Source organism: Canis lupus, chromosome 5 (assembly GCF_011100685.1).
Source record: "Canis lupus familiaris isolate Mischka breed German Shepherd chromosome 5, alternate assembly UU_Cfam_GSD_1.0, whole genome shotgun sequence".
Classification (NCBI taxonomy): Eukaryota; Metazoa; Chordata; class Mammalia; order Carnivora; family Canidae; genus Canis; species Canis lupus.
Genome location: NC_049226.1, coordinates 39,498,997 through 39,520,878, shown reverse-complemented (window position 1 = coordinate 39,520,878; position 21,882 = coordinate 39,498,997). Strand labels below are relative to the sequence as shown.

The 21,882-nt window shown below is 38.4% G+C and overlaps 1 protein-coding gene across 6 annotated transcripts in view; it reads right to left on the bottom strand.

Moving 5' to 3' along the window:
* ZNF624 (zinc finger protein 624) overlaps window positions 1-19,504 on the bottom strand; it is a 43,104-nt gene extending 23,600 nt beyond the window's left edge. For 3 of the 6 annotated variants that reach the window (XR_005359568.1, XR_005359570.1, XM_038536983.1), the window contains exons 1-3: window positions 19,407-19,504; window positions 10,118-10,205; window positions 7,765-7,830 (exon numbers count right to left, since the gene is read on the bottom strand). Coding sequence is in view for 1 of the 6 variants with exons in the window: in XM_038536983.1 (XP_038392911.1) it covers window positions 7,765-7,830; window positions 10,118-10,150 (99 nt within the window). In the remaining 5 variants the exon portion in view is untranslated. Of the gene's footprint in view, window positions 1-7,750; window positions 7,831-10,117; window positions 10,206-19,406 lie in introns of those variants that run through there. The other 3 variants (XM_038536984.1, XM_038536986.1, XM_038536985.1) reach the window with 3 other exon arrangements.
* Window positions 19,505-21,882: the final 2,378 nt, after the last annotated feature.

Genomic DNA, 21,882 nt, shown 5'->3' with positions numbered 1-21,882 from the left:
TCCCTGGGTGGCGCAGCGGTTTGGCGCCTGCCTTTGGCCCAGGGCGCGATCCTGGAGACCCGGGATCGAATCCCACGTCGGGCTCCCGGTGCATGGAGCCTGCTTCTCCCTCTGCCTGTGTCTCTGCCTCTCTCTCTCTCTCTCTCTCTCTGTGACTATCATAAATAAATAAAAATTAAAAAAAAAATAAAAAAAATAAATTTTAAAAGACTAGGATCATACAAAGTATCACTTCTGATCACAACAAAATGAAACTACAAATCACTAAGAAAAAAACTAGAAAATTCAAAAATATGTAAGAATTAAACAACAGACTCTTATAAAACTAATGAGTCAAAGAAATCATAAGGTAATTTAGAAAATACTTTAAGACAAATGAAAATAAATCACTCTATCGAAACTTGTGGGAGACGGTAAAAGCACTGCTCAGTTAGAAATGTAGAGCTGTGAATGCCTATGTTAGAAAAAAGAAAGATATCGGGGCAGCCCCGGTGGCTCGGCGATTTAGCGCCATCTTCCGCCCAGGGTGTGATCCTAGAGATCCGGGATCAAGTCCTACCTCGGGCTCCCTGCACGAAGCCTGCTTCTCCCTCTGCCTGTGCCTCTGCCTCTCTCTCTCAATCTCTCTCTCTCTCCGTATCTCTCATGAATAAATAAATTCTTAGAAAAAAAAGAAAAAAGAAAAAAAAAGGAAGATATCAAATCAGTAATCTAAATTTATACCTTATGGAACCAGGCACTGTACTACACCCGTACTGTGAAAACTATACAACTTTGATGAAAAAAAAACTGAAGACAACACAAAGAAATGGAAAGACATTCCATGTTTATGGACTGGATGAACAAATAATGTTAAATATCTATACTACCCAAAGCAATGTACAGATTAATGCAATCCTTGTTGAAATACCAAAAGCATTTTTCACAGAACTACAACAAAGAATTCTAAAATTTGTATGGACCCACAGAAGACTTGGAATAGCCAAAGAAATCTGGAAAAAGAAAAACAAAATGAGGTATCACAATTCCAGACTTCAAGTTATGTTACAAAACTATGGTAACCAAAACACTATGGTACTGGTGTAAATACAGACACATAGATCAATAGAACAGAATAGAAAACACAGAAATAACCCCACAATTACATGGTCAACTAATCTTCAACAAAAGAGGAAAGAAGATACAATGGAAAAAAAGTGTCTTTAATAAAGGGTGTTGGGATAACTGGACAGCTACTTGCAGATGAATGAAACTGGACAACTACTCACACCATATAGAAAAATAAACTCAAATGGATTAAAGATCTAAATGTGAGACCTGAAACAATAAAAATCTCAGAAGACAGCACAGGCAGTAATTTCTCTGACACTGGCCACAGTAACATTTTTCTAGATAGGTCTCCTGAGTCAAGGGAAATAAAAGTGAAAATAAACTATTGGAGCTACATCAAAATAAAAAGCTTCTGCAAAGAGAAGGAAACAACCAACAACCTAAAAGACAACCTACTGAATGGGAGAAGATATGTGCAAATGACCTATCTGATAAAGCATTAGTATTTAAAATATATAAAGAACTAACACCTCAACACCCAAAAATCAAATAATCCAATTTAAAAATGGGCAGAATAGGATCACAAACCTCACATCTGGGTGGCTCAGTGGTTGAGCATCTGCCTTTGGCTCAGGTCGTGATCCCGGAGTTTCGGGATCAAGTCCCACATCGGGCTCCTTGCATGAAGCCTGTTCCTCCCTCTGCCTGTGTCTCTGTCTCTGTGTGTCTCTCATGAATAAATAAATAAAATCTTAAAAAAAATAAAAATAAAAATGGGCAGAATACATGAATAGACATTTCTCTAAAGAAGACAGATAGCGGGCAGCTCAGTGGTTTAGTGTCGCCTTCAGTCCAGGGCCTGATCCTGGAGACCCAGGATTGAGTCCCATGTCGGGCTCCCTGCATGGAGCCTGCTTCTTCCTCTGCCTGTGTCTCTGCCTCTCTCTCTGTGTGTCTCTCATGAATAAATACATAAAATATTTAAAAGAAAAAAAAAAAAGACAGATGGCTTGGGATCCCTGGGTGGCTCAGCGGTTTAGAGCCTGTCTTTCGCCCAGGGTGTGATCCTGGAGTCCCAGGATCGAGTCACACATTGGGCTTCCTGTATGAAGTCTGCTTCTCCCTCTGTGTCTCTGCCTCTCTCATGAATAAATAAATAAAATCTTAAAAAAAAAAAGACAGATGGTCAACAGACTCATTAAAAGATGCTCAATACCATTCATCATTAGAGAAATGCAAATCAAAATTACAATGAGATATCACCTTGACCTGTCAGAATGGCTAAAATAAAAAATACAAAAAACAACTGCTGGTGAAGATGTGGAGAAAAAGGAATATTCGTGTACTGTTGGGAATCCAAACTGGTGCAGCCAGTGTGAAAAACACTATAGAAGTTTTTCAAAAAGTTAAAAATAGAACTACCTTATGACCCAGGAATTATACTACTGGTTATTTACCAAACATATATGCACTCCTATGATTACTGCAGCATTATTTACAATAGGCAAATTATGGAAGCAACCCAAGTGTCCATCAAAAGATTACTGGACAGGGATCCCTGGGTGGCGCAGCGGTTTAGCGCCTGTCTTTGGCCCAGGGCGCGATCCTGGAGACGTGGGATCGAATCCCACATCGGGCTCCCGGTGCATGGAGCCTGCTCCTCCCTCTGCCTGTGTCTCTGCCTCTCTCTCTCTCTCTGTGTGACTATCATAAATAAATAAAATATAAAAATTTAAAAAAAGAAGTTTTAAAAAAAAAAGATTACTGGACAAAGAATATCTGGTGTATATATACATACAATGGAATGTCATTCAGTCATAAAAAATGAAATCTTGCCATTTGCAACAACATGGATGTATCTAGAGAGTAAAATGCTGAGCGAAATAAGTCAGAGAAGGACAAATATCATACAATTTCACTCATTATGTGGAATTTAAGAAACAAAACAATTGATCAAAAGAAAAAAGAAAGAGACAAACCGAGAAACAGATTCTTAACTATAGAGAACAAACCGATGGTTAGCAGAGGGGAGTTGGGTGGGAGATAAGGGAAATCGGTGATGGAGCATAAGAGTACAATTATCCTGATGAGCACTGAGTAATGTACAGAATTGTTGAATCACTCTATTGAACACCTGAAGCTAACATAACATTGTATATACTATACTGGAACTAAAATAAAAAATACAAAATAAATATGTACCTTAAGGAACTAGAAAAGGAGGAGTGAATTAAAATTTTTCTAAAGCAAAAGGAAATAACAAATATTAAAATGAAAATAAAATAGAGAATAGAAAAACAATAGAGAAAATCAACAAATGGAAAAGTTGATTTCTTGAAAAGATTACCAAATTATAAACCCTTAGCTAGACTAAGAAAAGAGAGAAGACTCAAATTGCTAAAATCAGGAATGAAAAAGGAGACATTACCACTGACCTTACAGAAATAAAAGGATTATAAGAGAATACTAGGAACAACTACAACTGTAAGCCAACAAGTTAGAAAATCTAGGCAAAATGGGCAGATTCCTAGAAAGACACAAACTACCAAAACTGACTCAAGATGACATAGAAAATATGAATAGAGCTATAACAACCTCCGCTCCAATAAAAACCCAGGTTCAGGTGTCTTCACTGAATTCCAACAAACATTTCAAGAAGAGTTAATACCAATCTTTCATTAACTCTTCCAAAAAATAGAAGGAAACAATTCTCAACTCATTCTCTGAGGCCAGTATTATGAAAGCAAGATAGATGTAAATTTTAAGGAAAAGTCAGACAAATTAATTCAATCTGATTCAATTTGAATTCAGCAACAAAGAAAACATAATATATGCCACAGCCAAATGGGATTTATCCCAGGAATACAAAGTTCACTTAATATCTTAAAATTAATCAAAGCTATATACCATATTAATAGAATAATGAACAAGACCCACACAATTATCTTAACAGACTAAAAAAAATTATGTGACAACACAACAAACGAGAAATAGAAGTAAACTTCATTAACATGATAATGACCATCTATAAAAACACAAATCTAGCATCATACTTAATGGTGAATGGCCATATGCATTCTTCTTATGATCACAAACCTTACAAAATGTCTTCTCTCCTCACTTCCATTCAACACTGTACTACTATGAGTTTTAGCAAGAGATACTAGAGAAAGAAAACAAATAGAAGGTATCTAGATGGGAAAAGAAGTAAATTTCTATTTGGAAATGACAAAATCTCTATTTACAGATGATATTATCTTGCATACAGAAAACCCTAAAGAATCCACACACATGCAAGTGTAAAAAAAACCACAATCCCTTCTACAATGAAACTAGTTCAGCAAGGTTTAGGCCACACGATCAATATATGTAAGTCAACTATTTCTATACATTAGCAATGAACATTCCAAAAAAAAAAAAAAGGAAAAAATCCATTTAAAGTAGCAAAAAATACATTTAAAGAATAAAACACTTAGAAATAAATTTAACAAAAGATATTCAAGATACATAGAGAAAAAATGATAAAACATCACTGAAAGAAACTAAAGAATACCTAAATAAGACATTCTATATTCTTCGGATTAGAAAACTTAATATTAACACAGTAATTCTTCCCAAATTGATCAACAGTTTCAACACAAGCCCTATGAAAATTCTGCCTTTTTTTGTAGACACAGAAATGTTAAATATTACCATTAAAACATTGGTTCTACTCAAATCAAAATTAAACAAAACTAGGGGCACCTGGGAGCTCAGTCAGTTAAGGACCCAACTCTTGATCTCAGCTCAAGTCTTGATCTCAGGGTTGTGAGTTCAAGCCCATGCTAGGCATGGAGACTACTTAAAAAAAAAATTTAAACAAAACTGAGCTCAGTACTTATAAACAGGATGCAGAATTTAAGAAAGAGCCAGACAGAATTAATCTTCTGCCAAGGACTTTCTGTCAGAACAAAAATAAATCACATGAATTATTCATCATGTCAAAAATAATGGTACTTTCCTACAGTTCATGATTCAAAGTCTGAAACTATTATTTTCACCTTAAAATTTTAAGTCTAAACTGTCATATGTTAAAGGACAATTTTAAGAATGACTGGCTCAATATTAAATTTCAAAAAAACTATATAAAAATTATGTGTAAGACTGAGTCTCAGAATGTATTTTCTTATAAAAGCAAAAAGAAAAGCCCAGCTTTACACAAAATATTTTTGGAATAAAACCAACTTCCAAAGTGTAATTTTAAGAAACTTAAAAACATAATTCTTAAAAAAAAAAGCTGAACTTCAACATACTCTTTTTTTAAAAACCATAATTATCTACAAGAGAGGAGGCAAGAATATAAATGGGGGAAAAGATAGTTTCTTCAACAAATGGTGTTGGGAAAACTTGACAGCTCCATGCAAAAGAATAAAACTGGATCACTTTCTTATACCATACACAAAAAAAGTAACAATGAATTAGAGAGCTAAATGTAAGACCTGAAACCATAAAACACCTAAAAGAAATCATGTGCAGTAAACTCTTGGACATTGGCCTTAGCAACAGTTTTCCAAATATGTCTCCTCAGGCAAGGAAAACAAAAGCAAAAATAAACAACTGGAAACTTAAGCGCTTTTATACGATGGAAGAAACCATCAACAACACAAAAATGGGAGAAGGTATTTGCAAATGGTATAACTGATAAGGGGTTAATATCCAAAATATAAAAATGCACACAATGCAACAACAACAACAAAACAAATAATCCAATTGAAAAGTGGGCAGAGGACCTGAATATACATTTTTCCACAGAGGACATATGGATGGCCAACAGATAAATGAAGGGATGCTTATTGTTAATTATCAAAGAAATGCAAACCAAACCACAATGAGAAATTTACAGTTGTCAGACTGGCCAAAATAAAAAAAGAAAAGAAATATCAAGAATTGGCAAAGGTATGGAGAAAAGGGGACACTTGGGCACTGCCAAAGAGAATGCAAGCAGGTGCAGCTGCAATGGAAATCAGTATGGAGGTTCCTCAAAAAATTAAAAATAGAATTATCATATGACTTAGTAATTCCACTGCTGGCTATTTAACCAAAGAAAATGAAAATACTAATTCAAAAAGATATACACACTCCTGATTATTGCAGCATTATTTACAATAGCCAAGATATAGAAGCAACACACGTATCAATAGGTGAATGCATAAAGAAGACATATACTATATATACTACTCATCCAAAAAAAGGAAAAAAAATCTTGTCATTCATGGTAACATTGATGGATCTAGAGGGTATTATCCTAAATGAAATAAATGAAAGACAAATACCATATGATTTCACTTATATGTGAAATTTAAAAAATAAAACATGAATAAACAAAAAGCAAAATCAAACTTCATAACTGGTGGTTGCTAGGGAGGGAGGGGGATGAGTGAAATAGGTGAAGGGGATTAGGATGTAGAAACTTCTAATTATAAAATAAATAAGTCTTTTAATTATAAAATAAAGTAAGATAAAAAATATAGCATCGGGAGTATAGTCAATAATATTGTAATAACTTTTTTTTAAAGATTTTATTTATTTATTCATGAGAGACACACAGAGAGGCAGAGACACAGGCAGAGGGAGAAGCAGGCTCCATGCAGGGAGCCCGATGTGGGACTCAATTCCGGGACTCTAGGATCACACCGTGAGCCAAAGGCAGATGCTCAACCGCTGAGCCACCTAGGCGTCCCAATATTGTAATAACTACACTTACTGTGGTGAACACTGTAATGTATAGAGCTGTCCAATCACTATGCTATGCACCTAAAACTAATGTAACCTTGTATGTCAATTATATTTCAAAAATTTTTTAAACCACAATTCTAAAAGTTATTGTCAACACATGCAGAAGATTTGTTTAAGTCATTAATGGGAGATTAACTGCTTGACAAAGTTGGTTCAAGGGAGATTGAAAAACAGCTGTCTATTGATAGCAGAAAAAGGAATGCCAGAATAATACATGTCTAATATGACACTGAAAAGGCATACATTTATCTCTTGCCTTATTTCTAAGTTTTAGATATTTTTTCTTAACATAATTCATAAATTTCTTTTTTTTTTTTTTTTTAAAGATTTTATTTATTTTTTCATGATAGTCACAGAGAGAGAGAGAGGCAGAGACACAGGCAGAGGGAGAAGCAGGCTCCATGCACCGGGAGCCCGATGTGGGATTCGATCCCGGGTCTCCAGGATCGCGCCCTGGGCCAAAGGCAGGCGCCAAACCGCTGCGCCACCCAGGGATCCCAATTCATAAATTTCTAACTTTGATATTTTATGGACAAATCAGGTAGATACTATACTCACAAATAAAAAAGTAAGCTTAACAAATATAATGAAATAAAAATAGCTAAACTAATTTTAACACATCTTAGGAATGTTTCCACTCACACTGATGCATTCTTGGTATTTTTAATGGTATTGAGACTTACAATGCAAAGCAAAAATCAGAGGATGTGATATTGGATACTTTATCAATTAGAAATTATGCTGTGACTATCTGCCACATTAGGCTTGTCACCACCGAGAGAAATGAAATCTGCCAAACTGATGGTACCACCCTGGGGTTACTACAGCTATTTAGCATGATGGTATTCACTGTGAACCTGCAATCAACTAGGAACATTAAGAACCAGGGTCAGTGTAAGTGGCCCTTCTCGTTCCCCTTACATACATGTTAAGTATTACCTTTACCAGTTCTGGTTCTTCTGCCTGAAGGTGAAAATCTTCTTCTGGCTGGGAATCTTCAGGATTCTGAGGGGATACAGGATAAGATCATTCAGTGACAGGCTGCCCATGATTTATAGCAGAGCCTCATCAAGCAACATCAGTCCACCGTGGATATGGCATATATGAAATAACCTCTTTTATTGTTTTACTTAGGGCTGAATTAAGGTCTCATAATATCTAATTCTAATCTTTGACCTTGTTTTTTAAAAAATATTTTATTTATTCATTCATGAGAGACACACAGAGAGAGGCAGAGACACAGGCAGAGGGAGAAGCAGGCTCCAAGCAGAGAGCCCGATGTGGGACTTGATCCTAGGACCTGGGATCACACCCGGAGCCAAAGGCAGATGCTCAACCACTGAGCCACCCAGGTGTCTCTTATGCTATCCTTCCATTAGTATTTAACAATTTTAGGTTTTGTGTGTGCCATTTTAAAAACTATGGGTAATACAACTATTAAAAGCTCATTGAGAAAAAAATGCTACCTTAGTTCTCCCAAGTTCTTATCTAAAAATTACAAATATTCAGCTTCCAGAAAATGTGGTAATTAGGGATGAGTTTGACCATGTCAATACTAGACAAACACTTTGGATCTACTGATCAAGTGCAACATTTTGGTTCTTATTTTTTCTCTCTCTCTCTCTTTTTTATTAAAGTAGGCTCCATACCCAGCATGGACCCCAACGTGGGGCCCAAACCCAAGACCCTGAGATCAATATTTGAGCTGAGATCAAGAGTTGGATGCTCAACTGAATGAGCCAGCCAGGCGCCCTGTATTTATCTTTCAAGTGTATGTTTTAAGGACTATTTACATTGTACATCCCAACTAGAAAGAGTAGAAGATCACAACTGCAGGTTACTGCAGATTATTATTAGAACAAATGATATTTGTTGCTATCATCATTCTTTGGAATCTCCTATTTCAGAAAATCACTGCTAAAATACAGCTTTTATCATGTTAACACCTATCTCAAACACATTCACACACACACACACACACACACATACACACGTATACTTAAATGTCTTCAGGAAAACATTAAACATTAAAAGATTTAGCTTAAATATCCCAGTCCTGTCTTTCATAACTTTCCAACTGGAATCCCTAGCTTACCCCACTGTTCTCTGCCCCAGAACCTTGCCCTTGAACTCCTTTCTCACCTGAAGCACCCTCATAAATACTTTATGACAATTTAAATCCCACTTGTAACTGGATACCACCTTAAGTCCAACTGTCTCATGGGCTTTCTGTCTTTTTTTTTTTTTTTTAAAGATTTTATTTATTCATCACAGAGAGAGACACACACACAGGCAGAGGGAGAAGCAGGCTCCATGCAGGGAGCCTGATGTGGGACTCAATCCCGGGTCTCCAGGATCACACCCTTGCTGAAGGCAGCGCTAAACCACTGGGCCACCGGGGCTCCCTCCTCATGGACTTTCTGTGACAAATTTTGCCCATACTCATGTCCTATTTCTTTTCTTCCATAGCACTTTATCATATGGCTAAGTAACTATCATTCACCTAAATAAATTATGTAACTCTTTCTTTTGTATATGCTTTACCTCAATAAGACTAAGCTCCCTACATCCAAGCACTGTGACTTAAACATCTTTCTCTCCATGTCATCTATTAAGTTTGGTCACTTCTTAATGGGTAGTAAAGAGATCACTGAGAGTGGGCACAAGGGGAAGGGTCCCTCTTAATTAAAGAGGGTGTGTGGTGGGTGAGTCTATGTGCATATGTATATATTTTTCCCGAAATTTCCTACACAAAATTTCCAATTTAAAATATTCCATTCTTCTACCCCATAAATAACTGAAATTTCCGGGATTTAACATCAAAAGTAAATGTCCTAGGGATCCCTGGGTGGCGCAGCGGTTTGGCGCCTGCCTTTGGCCCAGGGCTCGATCCTGGAGACCCAGGATCAAATCCCACGTCAGGCTCCCGGTGCATGGAGCCTGCTTCTCCCTCTGCCTGTGTCTCTGCCTCTCTCTCTCTCACTGTGTGCCTATCATAAATAAATAAAAATTAAAAAAAAAAAAAAGTAAATGTCCTAGACTGCCTATTTATCAAAAATAGCAAAAGTATTTTTTGAAAGATTATGTGTCTTGATATTTGGTTCAACATGTATAATGAATCTTCTTATAGATTACAAGCTTTACTATGATGAGCCCAATTTTCAAGGGTGAAACAATTTGATTCAGATACCAGAAGGGATGTGGGTAAGATATGGAAGTCACAGACTTCAGGAAAAATGGACATGCTCTTAAAACAAGAGGCAGGTGAGGACCAGAGGAAACCCCAACTTACCAGAGGTCCAACTGTAAAAACCATAGCAGCCATAGTCTCTTCCTCTGTGTTCCCCTCTCTGGCAAGAGTGGAGTCCTACAAAGGCATTCTGAGAAAGAGAAATAAGCTGTGAAAATCAATCCTGCCTTGGAAATCTCAGCCTTATCTAGTTGCAATCCTGACATTACAAGTAAGTATGACTTCCCTAAAGAATACAAGATTAAACTCCAAGATCAGTGAGGAAAAAGACATCTTTGTTCCTGGAAATTTTGGCTTTTTAATTAAGTGTGGTCACAGCTAGCAGGCCAGACATTGTATAAGGAGCTTTTAATTTGAACTTCACATTAATCCAATGGAAATTATATTCTCATTCCACTGATCAGGAAAATGAGGCTTAGAAAAATTACACTATTAGCCAAGGCCAGGTATGACGCCAAATCGGTCTAATTCCAATGCCCACAACTTTTCCATTAAATCAACTTGCTGTGTGATGTGAAAGAAAATAATTCAATCTTTCTTTGCCACAATCACCTACTCATCTAAAAATGAAACATTCTAAGAACCTCTTTTCCTGTCTTTCATTGATGATCAATTTGTAACATTTTCAGAGATTTCAGCTTCATGTAAAGAGAACACCACAACTCTCAGAAGAAGCCCTGACATGCCTCCCTCAGTCTCATATTCAAATAGATCTATCTACTCATTCTATATCAGGCAAATCCAAAGAAAAAGGAAGCAGGGGAAAAAAAAGTGCTAAGTTTGGTTACAAAATAAGACTGTTATGTTTGTAAATAAGTGCATAATCGCAGAATGATGCTATAAGACACATAAAAGGGCAGTGGAGCAGTAAGAATTAAGCTTCCCAGATTTTGAGAAATTCTTTTTAATGACAGTTTCCTAGGAAGTCTGACACTCTCACCATGCAGTAGGGCTTTTGGGGCCCAAAAGAATCTATGCAAGGTTATGCTGAATCTGTCTCTGCCTTACATAGATAATTTACATCTATTAGGAATTCACATCCAAGAGCTTTGTATTCAAAAGTGTAGTCTGAAAAACAGCAGTACAAACATTACTGGAGAACTTGTGAAAAATGCAAAATCTGAGGTACAAACTACAGAACCTATTGAATCAAAATCAGCTTTTTAATAAGATCCCCCTAGCTGATTCATATGAACATATTAAAGTTTAAGACAATATGGATCTAAAAAAGATCATGCCAACAAATGGGCATCCTAGAGAAATGAGTAAATTCCTAAAACATACAAACTACCAAGATTGAATCATGAAGAAAGAGAATATTTGACAGACTGGTTACTAGTAAGGAGATTGAATCAATAATTAATAATAATAATAATAATAATAATAATAATAAATCCATCAAAAAACAAAGTCCTGGACTAGGTAGCTTCATTGGTGAATTCTATCAAACATTTGAGAAGAATTAATACCAATCCTTCTCAAACTCTTCTAAAAATCATAGAGAAGGAACACTTCCAAACTCATTTTACAATGCCACCATCTTAATACCAAAACCAGGCGAGGACACCACAAGAAAAAAAAATTAGAAGTCAATGTTGAACATAGATGCAAAATTCCTCAACAAAATATTAGCAAACCGAATTCAACAATATATGAAAGGATCATATACAATAATCAAGGTGGGATTTATTACAAGGATGCGAAAATGATTCAGTATCTGCTAGCCAACCAATGTGATATGCCATGTTAACAAAATGAAGAATAGGGGTGCCTGGGTGGCTCAGTTAAGTGTCTGCCTTTGGCTCAGGTCATGATCCCAGAGTCCTGGGATTGAGCCTCATATTGGGTTTCTTGCTCAGCAGGGAGTCTGCTTCTCCTTTTGCTCCTCACCCCCCTCATGTTCTCTTTATTGCTTTCTCTCTCTCAAATAAATAAAATATTTTAAAAAATGAAGAATAAAAATCCTATGATCATCTCACAAGATGCAAAAAAAAAAAGCATCTGGCAAAATTCAGTATCCTTTCATGATGAAAACTCTCAACAAAGCCATGTATACTCAATGGTGAAATGATAATTTTTTTTTTCTGAGATCAAGAACAGAATAAGACAAGGATGCCCATTCTTATCATTATATAGAGTATAATATTAGAGGTCTTAGCCAGAACAATTAGGCAAGAAAAAAATAAAATAAAAGGCATCCAAATTGGAAAAGAACTGTTACTATTTGCAGATGACATAATATTATATATAGAAACTCCTAAAGACTCTGCCAAAAAAACTATTAGAATAAACAAATTCAATAAAGTTGCAGGATACAGAGTCAACTTATAAAAATAAGTTGTTTCTATACACTAATAATTAACTGTAAGAAAGAGAAATTAAGAAAATAATCTCATTTACAATTGCATCATGAATAAAAAAAAAGAATAAAATACCTAGGGATAAATTTAACCAAGGAGGTGAAAGACCTGTACATTGAAACCAAAAGACATTAAATGGAAAGATATTCTGTGATCATGGATTGGAAGAATTAGAATTGTTAAAATGTCCATACTACCCAAAGCAATTTACAAATTTAATACAATCCCTATAAAGTACCAACAACATTTTTTACAAAACTAAAACAAATCATACTAAAATTTCTTGAAAGTTTCCTTAAAAAATTAAAAATATTACTATATTTTCCAGCAATTCTTCTGGCATTTATCTGAAGGAAACAAAAAAAAATGAATTAAAAAAGATATCCACAGCTATATGTTCACAGTAGCATTAATTATAATAGCCAAGGAATTGAAGTGTTTGTTGACAGATGAATGGATAATGTGATACACACAGGATTATTATTCAGCCACAAAACAGAAGGAAATCTTGACATTTGTGAAAACATGAATGGACCAAGAAGGCATTATGTTAGGTCAAACCAGTGAAACATCTGTAGATAAGTATCATCTTACTGTTATATGGAATCTTAAAAAAAAAAAAAAGCCACCCTACCCCTGAAACTTGAACTCCTAGATACAGAGAAAAGATGGTTAGAGATGGTTGCCAGAGGCAAGGTTGACCAGTGGGCAAGATGGGCAATTGTGGTCAAAAGCTATAAATTTCCAGTTATAAAATAAGTAAGTCCTGGAGATGTAATGTACAGAACAGTGACTATAGTTAACAATACTGTATTATATAAGTTAATAAGAATAAAACCTAAAAGTTTTCATCACAAGAGAAAAATTTGTAACTATGTGTGGTGATATCCATGTTAACTAGATTTTCAATGATCACTTTGCAATATATACATATATTGAACCATGTTGTATACCCGAAACTTATGTGTTAATCATATTTCAATTAAAAATGAAATAATAAGTATCTTTGTGGATAAAAAAAATAAAGCTAGCTCTCACTACAAACACACAAAAATAAGTCATCATGCCAATGGGTTGCCTAGGTGGCTCAGTTGGTTGAGTGTCTAACTCTTGGTTTTGGCTCAGGTCATGATCTCAGGGTCCTGGGATTGAGCCCCATGTGGGGTTCTGTGCTCAGAGGGGAGTATGCTTGTTGTTCTCTCTCTCCCTCTCTGCCCCTCTCCCTGTTCTCACATACTCTCTCTTTCTAAAATAAAATAAATAAAATCTTAAAAAAAAAAGAAGGAAAAACTGGATTCATGACATTCTCTAACCAACCATGATGTAGTAGAATTATAAATGTATGTCTGGAGAGGGAAAAAACCCAATCACCAGGGAATTAAAACAGACCCTCCTGAGAACTTATTAAGTCAAAGAGAGAACTTAAATTGCCAATAAATTAGAAAATGGGAGAATTATAGATGAAAAATTCATGGGTCAATGCCAAAACTTTAAAAAGATAAAATTTATATCTCTAAATATATTCAACAAACATTTTTAAAAGAATAAAAATTTTAAATATTCAAGTAAGAAAAATAATTAACAAGCAAACCATAAATTGGAAATAATAAAGAAACTAATAAATAAGAAAACAGTTGACAAAAGCAGGAGCTGATTCTCTAAATAATGAAATATATAAGCTACCAGCCAAAGAAGAAAAAACAGAATAAACCAAAATTAGAAACAAGAAAGGGGCTATAACATATAAATCATCTTAAAACTGTATGCCAATAAAAATAAAATTTCCCAAAGAACAATTTTTGCTTAAAAATTTCCTAAGACTGACTCAAGCAGTAGGAAACATAAGTAGGCCAATGTAGCAAATTGCCTTCCAATAGCCAGTCTCCTCTTCCACTTGACAAAGGCTTGAAATCTCAGCCAGACATAAGGTCACCCAGCTAGAGACATTTCCCAGCCACCATGCAGGCAGGTATGCCCATGTGACCAAATTATAGTGAAAGGGATTTGAGTAAGAGAGGTAATGTTACATCTTTACAAGGGAGCTGCCTGGCTTCCAGATCTTCATTTCCCCTTCCAAAGGCCTGGAATGCAAGGAGACTAGAGTGAGCCAGCTTCTGCCATAGTAAAGACAACACCCCCAGCAGGTGGTGAAGCAAAAATGTGAATGGACCCTGGGTTTCTAGATGACCTAATAGATGAAAGTCGCCTACCCTTATCACTGCTCACAACCTAACAACTCAGACTTTTATATGAGAAAGAAATGTCTTTCTTGTTCAAATGACATGGACTCTACTAAATCTGAAAAGTTGAATTCCCAATTAGTAGAATGAAAGGTCATGCAAGAAAAATGTGAAGTTCTCAGGTAAGGAGGGGTGAGTAAGGATTAGTTAAATCAAGAAAACATGTGATTATCAGGGTGCCTGGATGGCTCAGTAGGCTAAGCATCCAACTCTTGGTTTCAGCTCAGGTTGTGATCTTAGGGTCATGAGAGCAAGTCCCTGAGTAGGGCTCTGCACTCAGGACAGAGTCTGGTTCAGATTTTCTCTCCCTCACCCCACTCTTGCTCGTACCTGTTCGTGTGTGCTCTAACAAATAAAATCTTAAAAAAAGAAAAACATGATTATCTTAAGACTGTAATGTAGACCATTTTTAGGTAACCAACTTGAACAATGGAAACCTGAGTGAGATATAAGGGCCCACAGTGACCATGGGGCTGACTTCCGACAGGCCCAATAGCCCACTTCAAAAAATCCATAAATAATGGCTGATGAATGGGGTACTTACACCTGGATACAGGTACCAGTAAAGGAACATTCCATACATTCCCATCCCCCCTCACATTCCCCATTAACTATTACCCCCCCCCCCCCGGGGGGGCAGACAGTCTCCCCTTTGCTGTCCTGCCTGCCCAGGCTCCTTTGCAATGCATTCAGTAAACTTCTATCTCCTTCGTTCCACCTTGGATGAATTCTTTCATGGCCCTCACAGCTGGCCTCCACCTGATCAGGTCACCCCACATTTGGTGGCTCCCCCTATCCCCCTATCAGGAGACCCTCACATGTAATTTGTTCCATGACCCTGGGGTTTCACTATGCACAATGAAAAGATTTTTTTGGTGAGAAAGAAATAAGAAGTTGAAGGAGGAAAACATGGTGTACTGCGAAGAGAAGACTTGAATAAAGAATGAAAAATCTGAGAGGATTCTTATACCGAAGTCTCAAGAGTTACTAATAACCAGTGTTTCTTTCTTTCTTTCTTTCTTTCTTTCTTTTCTTTCTTTCTTTCTTTCTTTCTTTCTTTCTTTCTTTCTTTCTTTCTTTCTTTCTTTCTTTCTTCTCTCTCTCTCTTCTTTCTTTCTTTCTTTCTTTCTTTCTTTCTTTCTTTCTTTCTTTCTTTCTTTCTTTCTTTCTTTCTTTCTTTCTTTCTTTCTTTCTTTTTTACCAGTGTTTCTCTACATTGTTTTAGGTCATGAATTCCTTTGCAGATCTAATGAAAATGACTCTTCTACCAGAAAACTTCTAAATATAATTAGAAAACTCCTGTATCTTAATTATATTTGAGGATGCAAAAAGCTCACTAAGCATGCTTTTTAAAATTTTTATTTTATTGTTATTTTTTTTTTTAGAGAGAGGGAGAGAGTATGCTAGAGTGGGGGGGGGGGTGGAGACCGAGGGGCAGAGGGAGAGAGAGAATTTAAGTAGGCTAGGAGCCCAAGCATAGAGCCAATACCAGGCTTGATCTCACGAGCCTGAGATCATGACCTGAGCCAAAATCAAGACTCAGACACTTAACCAACTGAGCCTTCCAGGTGCCCCTAGGCATGCTTTTAGAAAAGAAAATACTTTGGGGACGCCTGGGTGGCTCAGCGGTTGAGCCTTTGCCTTCCGCTCAGGGTGTGATCCTGGAGTCCCGGGATCGAGTCCCACATCAAGTCCCACATCGGGCTCCCTGTGTGGAGCCTGCTTCTTCCTCTGTGTGTGTGTCTGCCTCTGTGTGTGTGTGTCTCTCATGAATACAAAAATAAAAAAAATTAAAAAAAAAAGGAAATCCTTTGTCAACATTGTCAACAAGTACCTAAAGTTTTTACCTTGAGAAATATTGTTCTAAAGCTACCTCCCAAACCCCACATTAAAGAGTCTTCCTTTGACATGTGAAAATACAATTGAAATGTTTCACCAAGGCGATTCTAGAGCCCGGGCAAAGCTGGCCCTATTACTAGTTCCCTTAGCTGAGTTTCTGCTTCAAGCCTGGTATTTCCTTTTTTTCTTTTTTTAAAGATTTTATTTCATTCATTCATGAGAGACACAGAGAGAGAGAGGCAGAGACACAGGCAGAGAGAGAAGCAGGCTCCATGCAGGGAGCCCGATGTGGGACTCGATCCCGGAACTCCAGGATCACGCCCTGAGCTGAAGGCAAATGCTCAACCACTGACCCACTCAGGTGTCCCAAGCCTGGTACTTCTTAAACCACTCTTTGCTTCAGTTTAGAAACATCTGTGAGGCACTTGGGTGGCTCAGTAGGTTCAGCATCTGCCTTTAGTTCAGTTGGTGATCCCAGGGTCCTGGGATCCAGCCCCATGTCTGCCTCTTCCTCTCCCCCTGCTTATGCTCTCTCTCAAATAAATAGATAAAATCTTAAAAAAAAAAAAAAAAGAAAGAAAGAAACAACACTTGTGGCAAATTCCAACACAGTTTAAAACAGTAATTGAAACTTCTGGGGAGCCTGTGTGGCTCAGTCCATTAAGTATGTGACTCTTGATTTTGGCTCAGGTCAATGGTCTCAGGGTCATGAGACTATACTTCGTGGGGAGTCCGCTTGAGGTTCTCTCTTCCTCTCTCTCTGTGTTCCTTACCCCATTCCATGGTTCCTCCCCCACTCTCCCTCTCTCTTAAAAAAAAAAAAAAAAAAAAAACCCAAAAAACAAAAGGAAGAAAAACAAACTATTCTAACAAACAGTAACAATGACTGCACATCAACACCTGTAGATCTTAACTTTGGGAGTTACAGATCTATTTCAGAATTTGACCTTGTCCACAGAATAATGCACATGTATATGATGTTGCATAGTATTTCAGGGAGTTTGAAGATTGACTTCCACCTCCAACCAACCCATACTCAACCTCAAGTCAAGAAATCCAGTTTTACAAGGCAGAAAGAAAAATAGGCTAAGAGAAATAATAAATAAAACCATTTTTTCCCAAAACACAAAAGTGGACCTACAAAGACTGACTTAAGACATTTTTTTTAAAAAAAGATTTTATTCATTCATTCATGAGAGACATACACACACAGAGAGAGAGAGGCAGATACACAGGCAGAGGGAGAAGCAGGCTTCATGCAATGAACCCAACATGGGACTCAATCCCGGAACTGCAGGATATGCCCTGGGCGGAAGGCAGGTGCCACACCGCTGAGCCACCCAAGGATCCCCAAGACATTTTCAGTTTCAAAGAACTATAGTAGTCACTTTCTGCATCTTTAAAATGAATTAAGAATGACCTGAGTTATCATTTCTTTTTAAATTTGCAAAGATTGGGGCACCTGGGTAGCTCAGCATCTGCCTTTGGCTCAGGCCATGGTCCCAGTGTCCTGGGATTGAGTCCTGCATCGGGCTCCCCATAAGGAGCCTGCTTCTCCCTCTGCCTCTGTCTCTGTATCTCTCATAATAAATAAATAAAATCTTAAAATAAATTTGTAAAGATTAATAAACTCCTCCCTGGCAATATGCTATATAGATAATGCTAGCCAAATATGTTTAACACCAAACTGCAATAAACATCTTTTAAAATTGTATAATCAGAATAACCAACGCTATTTAAAATATTCAGCTTGATCTCAACTATGTAAGAATAATGCATGAAGAAAAAGAAAAAAAAAAGTGAATAAGCCAAAACTCCACTATGATCTCTGAGACCTGGGTCTGTGATGTTTACACTTTCTTCTACTTTTCTGCATTTTCCAAGTAGACAAGTAGAAGGATCTATGTATACATAGGAGTTTGGTGTAGGAATAAATTCCGCAGTGGCTGTCCGCATCCCCAGGTTCTAACTTTGGTTTGGCTACTTTGGAAATACATCCATCGGCAAATCACTTGAACACAAGCTATTAGCAAACGACGCTTACCACACTGTTTTCTCATTCCACCTCTAACATTATGCAGGTATCTTTCTACAGGCCAACACTTCTCCAAAGTCGTAATTTCCGAGATACTTTTTTTTTTTTTTTTCTGGATAGTGTGACTCTCCCCTACCCTCCCCCCCCCAACCCCGTCTTCCCAAGACTTGAGAAATTTCACTTGTGGGTGGATCCTAAGCCAGCTTTGTGGTTGTAAAATAATGAAAGGGGTCCACGTTCTTGCTGAGAACTTCAACGCCCTGGACCCGTCCGGCATCTCCCAATGACAGCAATGATGCCATTATTCCGTCCAGGGGAGACGAGCGATTTAAAAGTGATTCTCTGACATGCTATAAAAAGAGGCAGGGGGGAAACAAAAAAGCTGCCTGCGTTACCGAAGGACAGGCGCTCATCCACCTGTCGGGTCACCAAGTGTGAAGCCATCCCTGCCGGTTCAGACGCCGGGACGGACTCTCCTCCCTCCAGCCTCGCCCCCTTCCCCTAAGTGCGCACCGGGGCACCCCCCTCCCTCCATCCCAGGCGCGGGACCGGGAAGAGGCAGGCCAGGGGCCAGCCGGCGCTGGTCGACCCCTCCTAGGCGGGGGCCCCGCTCCCGAGGCTCCCCGACCCCAGCGCCGCGCCGCCGCCGAGCGCGCCGACCGCCCGGGAGCCAGGCCAGGGCGAGACCCCGCCGCCGGCCAGGCAGGAGGCCCAGCCCCAGTCGCCTCTCGGGTGGGCGTGTCGGCTCGGGGGCCGAGGCGCTGCAGGGAACGGCCACGCCCCGGACGCCGCCAGGAGCCCAGCGCCGTGGGAGGGGCGGCGGGGAACCGGGGCCTGGCGCCGGGGGCCACGAGTACCTGGCTGCCGAACTGAGGACAACTGAGGGCACTCGCAGAGCAGGGCGGGAACGCTTCCAGCGATGGCGCCGGCTTGGCGGGGCTGGCCTCCAGGCAAGCCAGTGCGCCTGCGCAGCCGGGGCGGCCGAACTACAGCGCCCAGAATCCTCAGCGCGGAGTTTTTTTTTTTTTTTTCCTTTTTCATTTCTTCTTTTTTTCTCCCTTTTTGTCTGCATTTAAGAGGGAATTGGCTGTGTTTATCGACAATTTGGGCGACCTAAAAAATCCAATCAAGTTGACAAACTTGTATGGAGAGGCAACATTTATATATCAAGCACTAGCATGAGGTAGGAGCAGCGCAAAGAAGGATGACACTATCCCTTGACACTGAACATTTCAGTGTGAGTACATAAATAAAGTCATTGACAGAAGATACAGGCTGTCTGTAAATTATCTAAAGTCTCGGATGCCAGTAGACCTGGTTAGAGCGTGTGCACACTTATGCGGGTCTTTCAAGTTCTTGACTGAAAAATCAATAATGCTTTCATGATAATCTCTGGTTGTTTTTTTTTTTTTTTTTTAAGACTTCATTTATTTATTAGTGAGAGACACACGCAGAGACATGGGCAGAGGGAGAAGCAGGCCCCACGCAGGGAACCCGACGCGGGACTCGATCCCATGACTCAGGATCATGCCCTAGGCCAAAGGCAGATGCCCAACCACTGAGCCACCCAGGCGTCCCAATCTCTGGGGTTTTGAACTAGAAGTTTCTTCCCTCAGCTCATCCAGATTAAAACATAATTAATATTTATATTAATTTATACTGATATTTTAATATGTTGTTTATATTGATATTTATTATCTTATTACATATTATAAAGCATATTTTCCTTTGCCTCAATTCCCTGATATTTATTTATTTATTTTAAATTTATTTTATTATTATTATTATTATTATTTTTTAATTCCAGGTTTTAATATCCAGACCATACTTTCCATAGTGAAACAGACTCTGTAAGGGCTCTAGGGCAGTTTCCCCTCAATGAAACCATTTCCTCCCTAACCCACTCCTACTCTGTGTGCCTTGGATTGTCTGCTGCTGTAATTGTGTATGAGACCCACATTGAGTGAGCCCCCTACCTGTGGCTACCACTAGCCAGGACCCCGCTATGGGGAGGCGACCTGCCCACACTCTTGCCCACCGTGTGCTTTGTCATTGGCTGGAGAAGGGTCTTGGTGTGAAGGTAGGGGTGGCTGGCTCCCTGCACCCCTCACCTCCTGCACGTACATAGTCTGTGAGACACATACAGAAAAGGGCCAGTTTCCTGGGCAGGGGACCCCAAGGAGGAAAGATAAAGAGCCAGTCCTCACTCATCCCACCTCTCTCCAGCCGCTGAGCTCAAGGAAGCTGTCATCACCATCTTCTACCATCTCCTTGGCAAACTCCAAGTCTTCCTACCTTGTTCACACTGTTCCTCTGCAGACTCTCTTTGTATGATTTGGGAGGAAAGCTCAGTGAAACTGAGCATTGTCAAACTGGGCTCTTGGGATTATAAAGAGCCAGTGGATACCTTTAAAGGAGAAAGTATTACATAACCCAGTGACTCCTGAACTATGAAAGGAAAATAATATGTTGGGTTTCAAACTACTAGAGATAACAAATATATCTGAAACAACAAAAGGAACCCCACCCCACTAGATTAGATTAAGAGCAGATTCAACACTGCAAAAGAATCATGTATTCAAAGATGCAGAAATAAAAACTGTTCGAAATGAAAAACAGGGAGAAAAAAAGAATGACTGAACAGAGCAACAGTGAGTTATGGAACAATATGAAGTAGCCTAATTATGTGTAGCTAAAATCCTAGAAGGAGGGGAGAGAGTGAGGAAGTAGAAAAATATTTGAGGAAATAACTAAATACTTCCAATTTTTAAAAAGATTTTATTTTATTTATTCATGAGACACACATGAAAGGAGAGAGAGAGAGAGGCAGAGACACAGGCAGAGGGAGAAGCAGGCTCTATGCAGGGAGCCTGACGTGGGATTCGATCCCGGGTCTCCAGGATCAAGCCCTGGACTGAAGGTGGCGCTAAACTGCTGAACCACCCGAGCTGCCCCAATACTTCCAAATTTGATGAAAATTATAAATCCACAGATCTAAAAAGCTCAGTGAAATTCAAAGAAAACACATAAAGAAAATTACACCAAGGCACATCACAATCATGTTGCTACAAATCAGTAATAAAGGAAAATCTTAAAAACAGCTAGAGGAACAAAGATATCTGTTTATTGCGTTCAAAGATAATTTATCAAAAAAAGAAAGAAAGAAAGCCAGAGGACAATGGAGCACTTTTAAAGTACTGAAAGAAAAAAAAACCTGTCAGCCCAGAAATTTATACCCACCAAGATATTGTCATAAATGATAGTGGGGTGAGATGGAAAAGGCACACTTCTTTCTGTATCTCCCACTAATTACAGCTAAAAGCTCTTGATGTT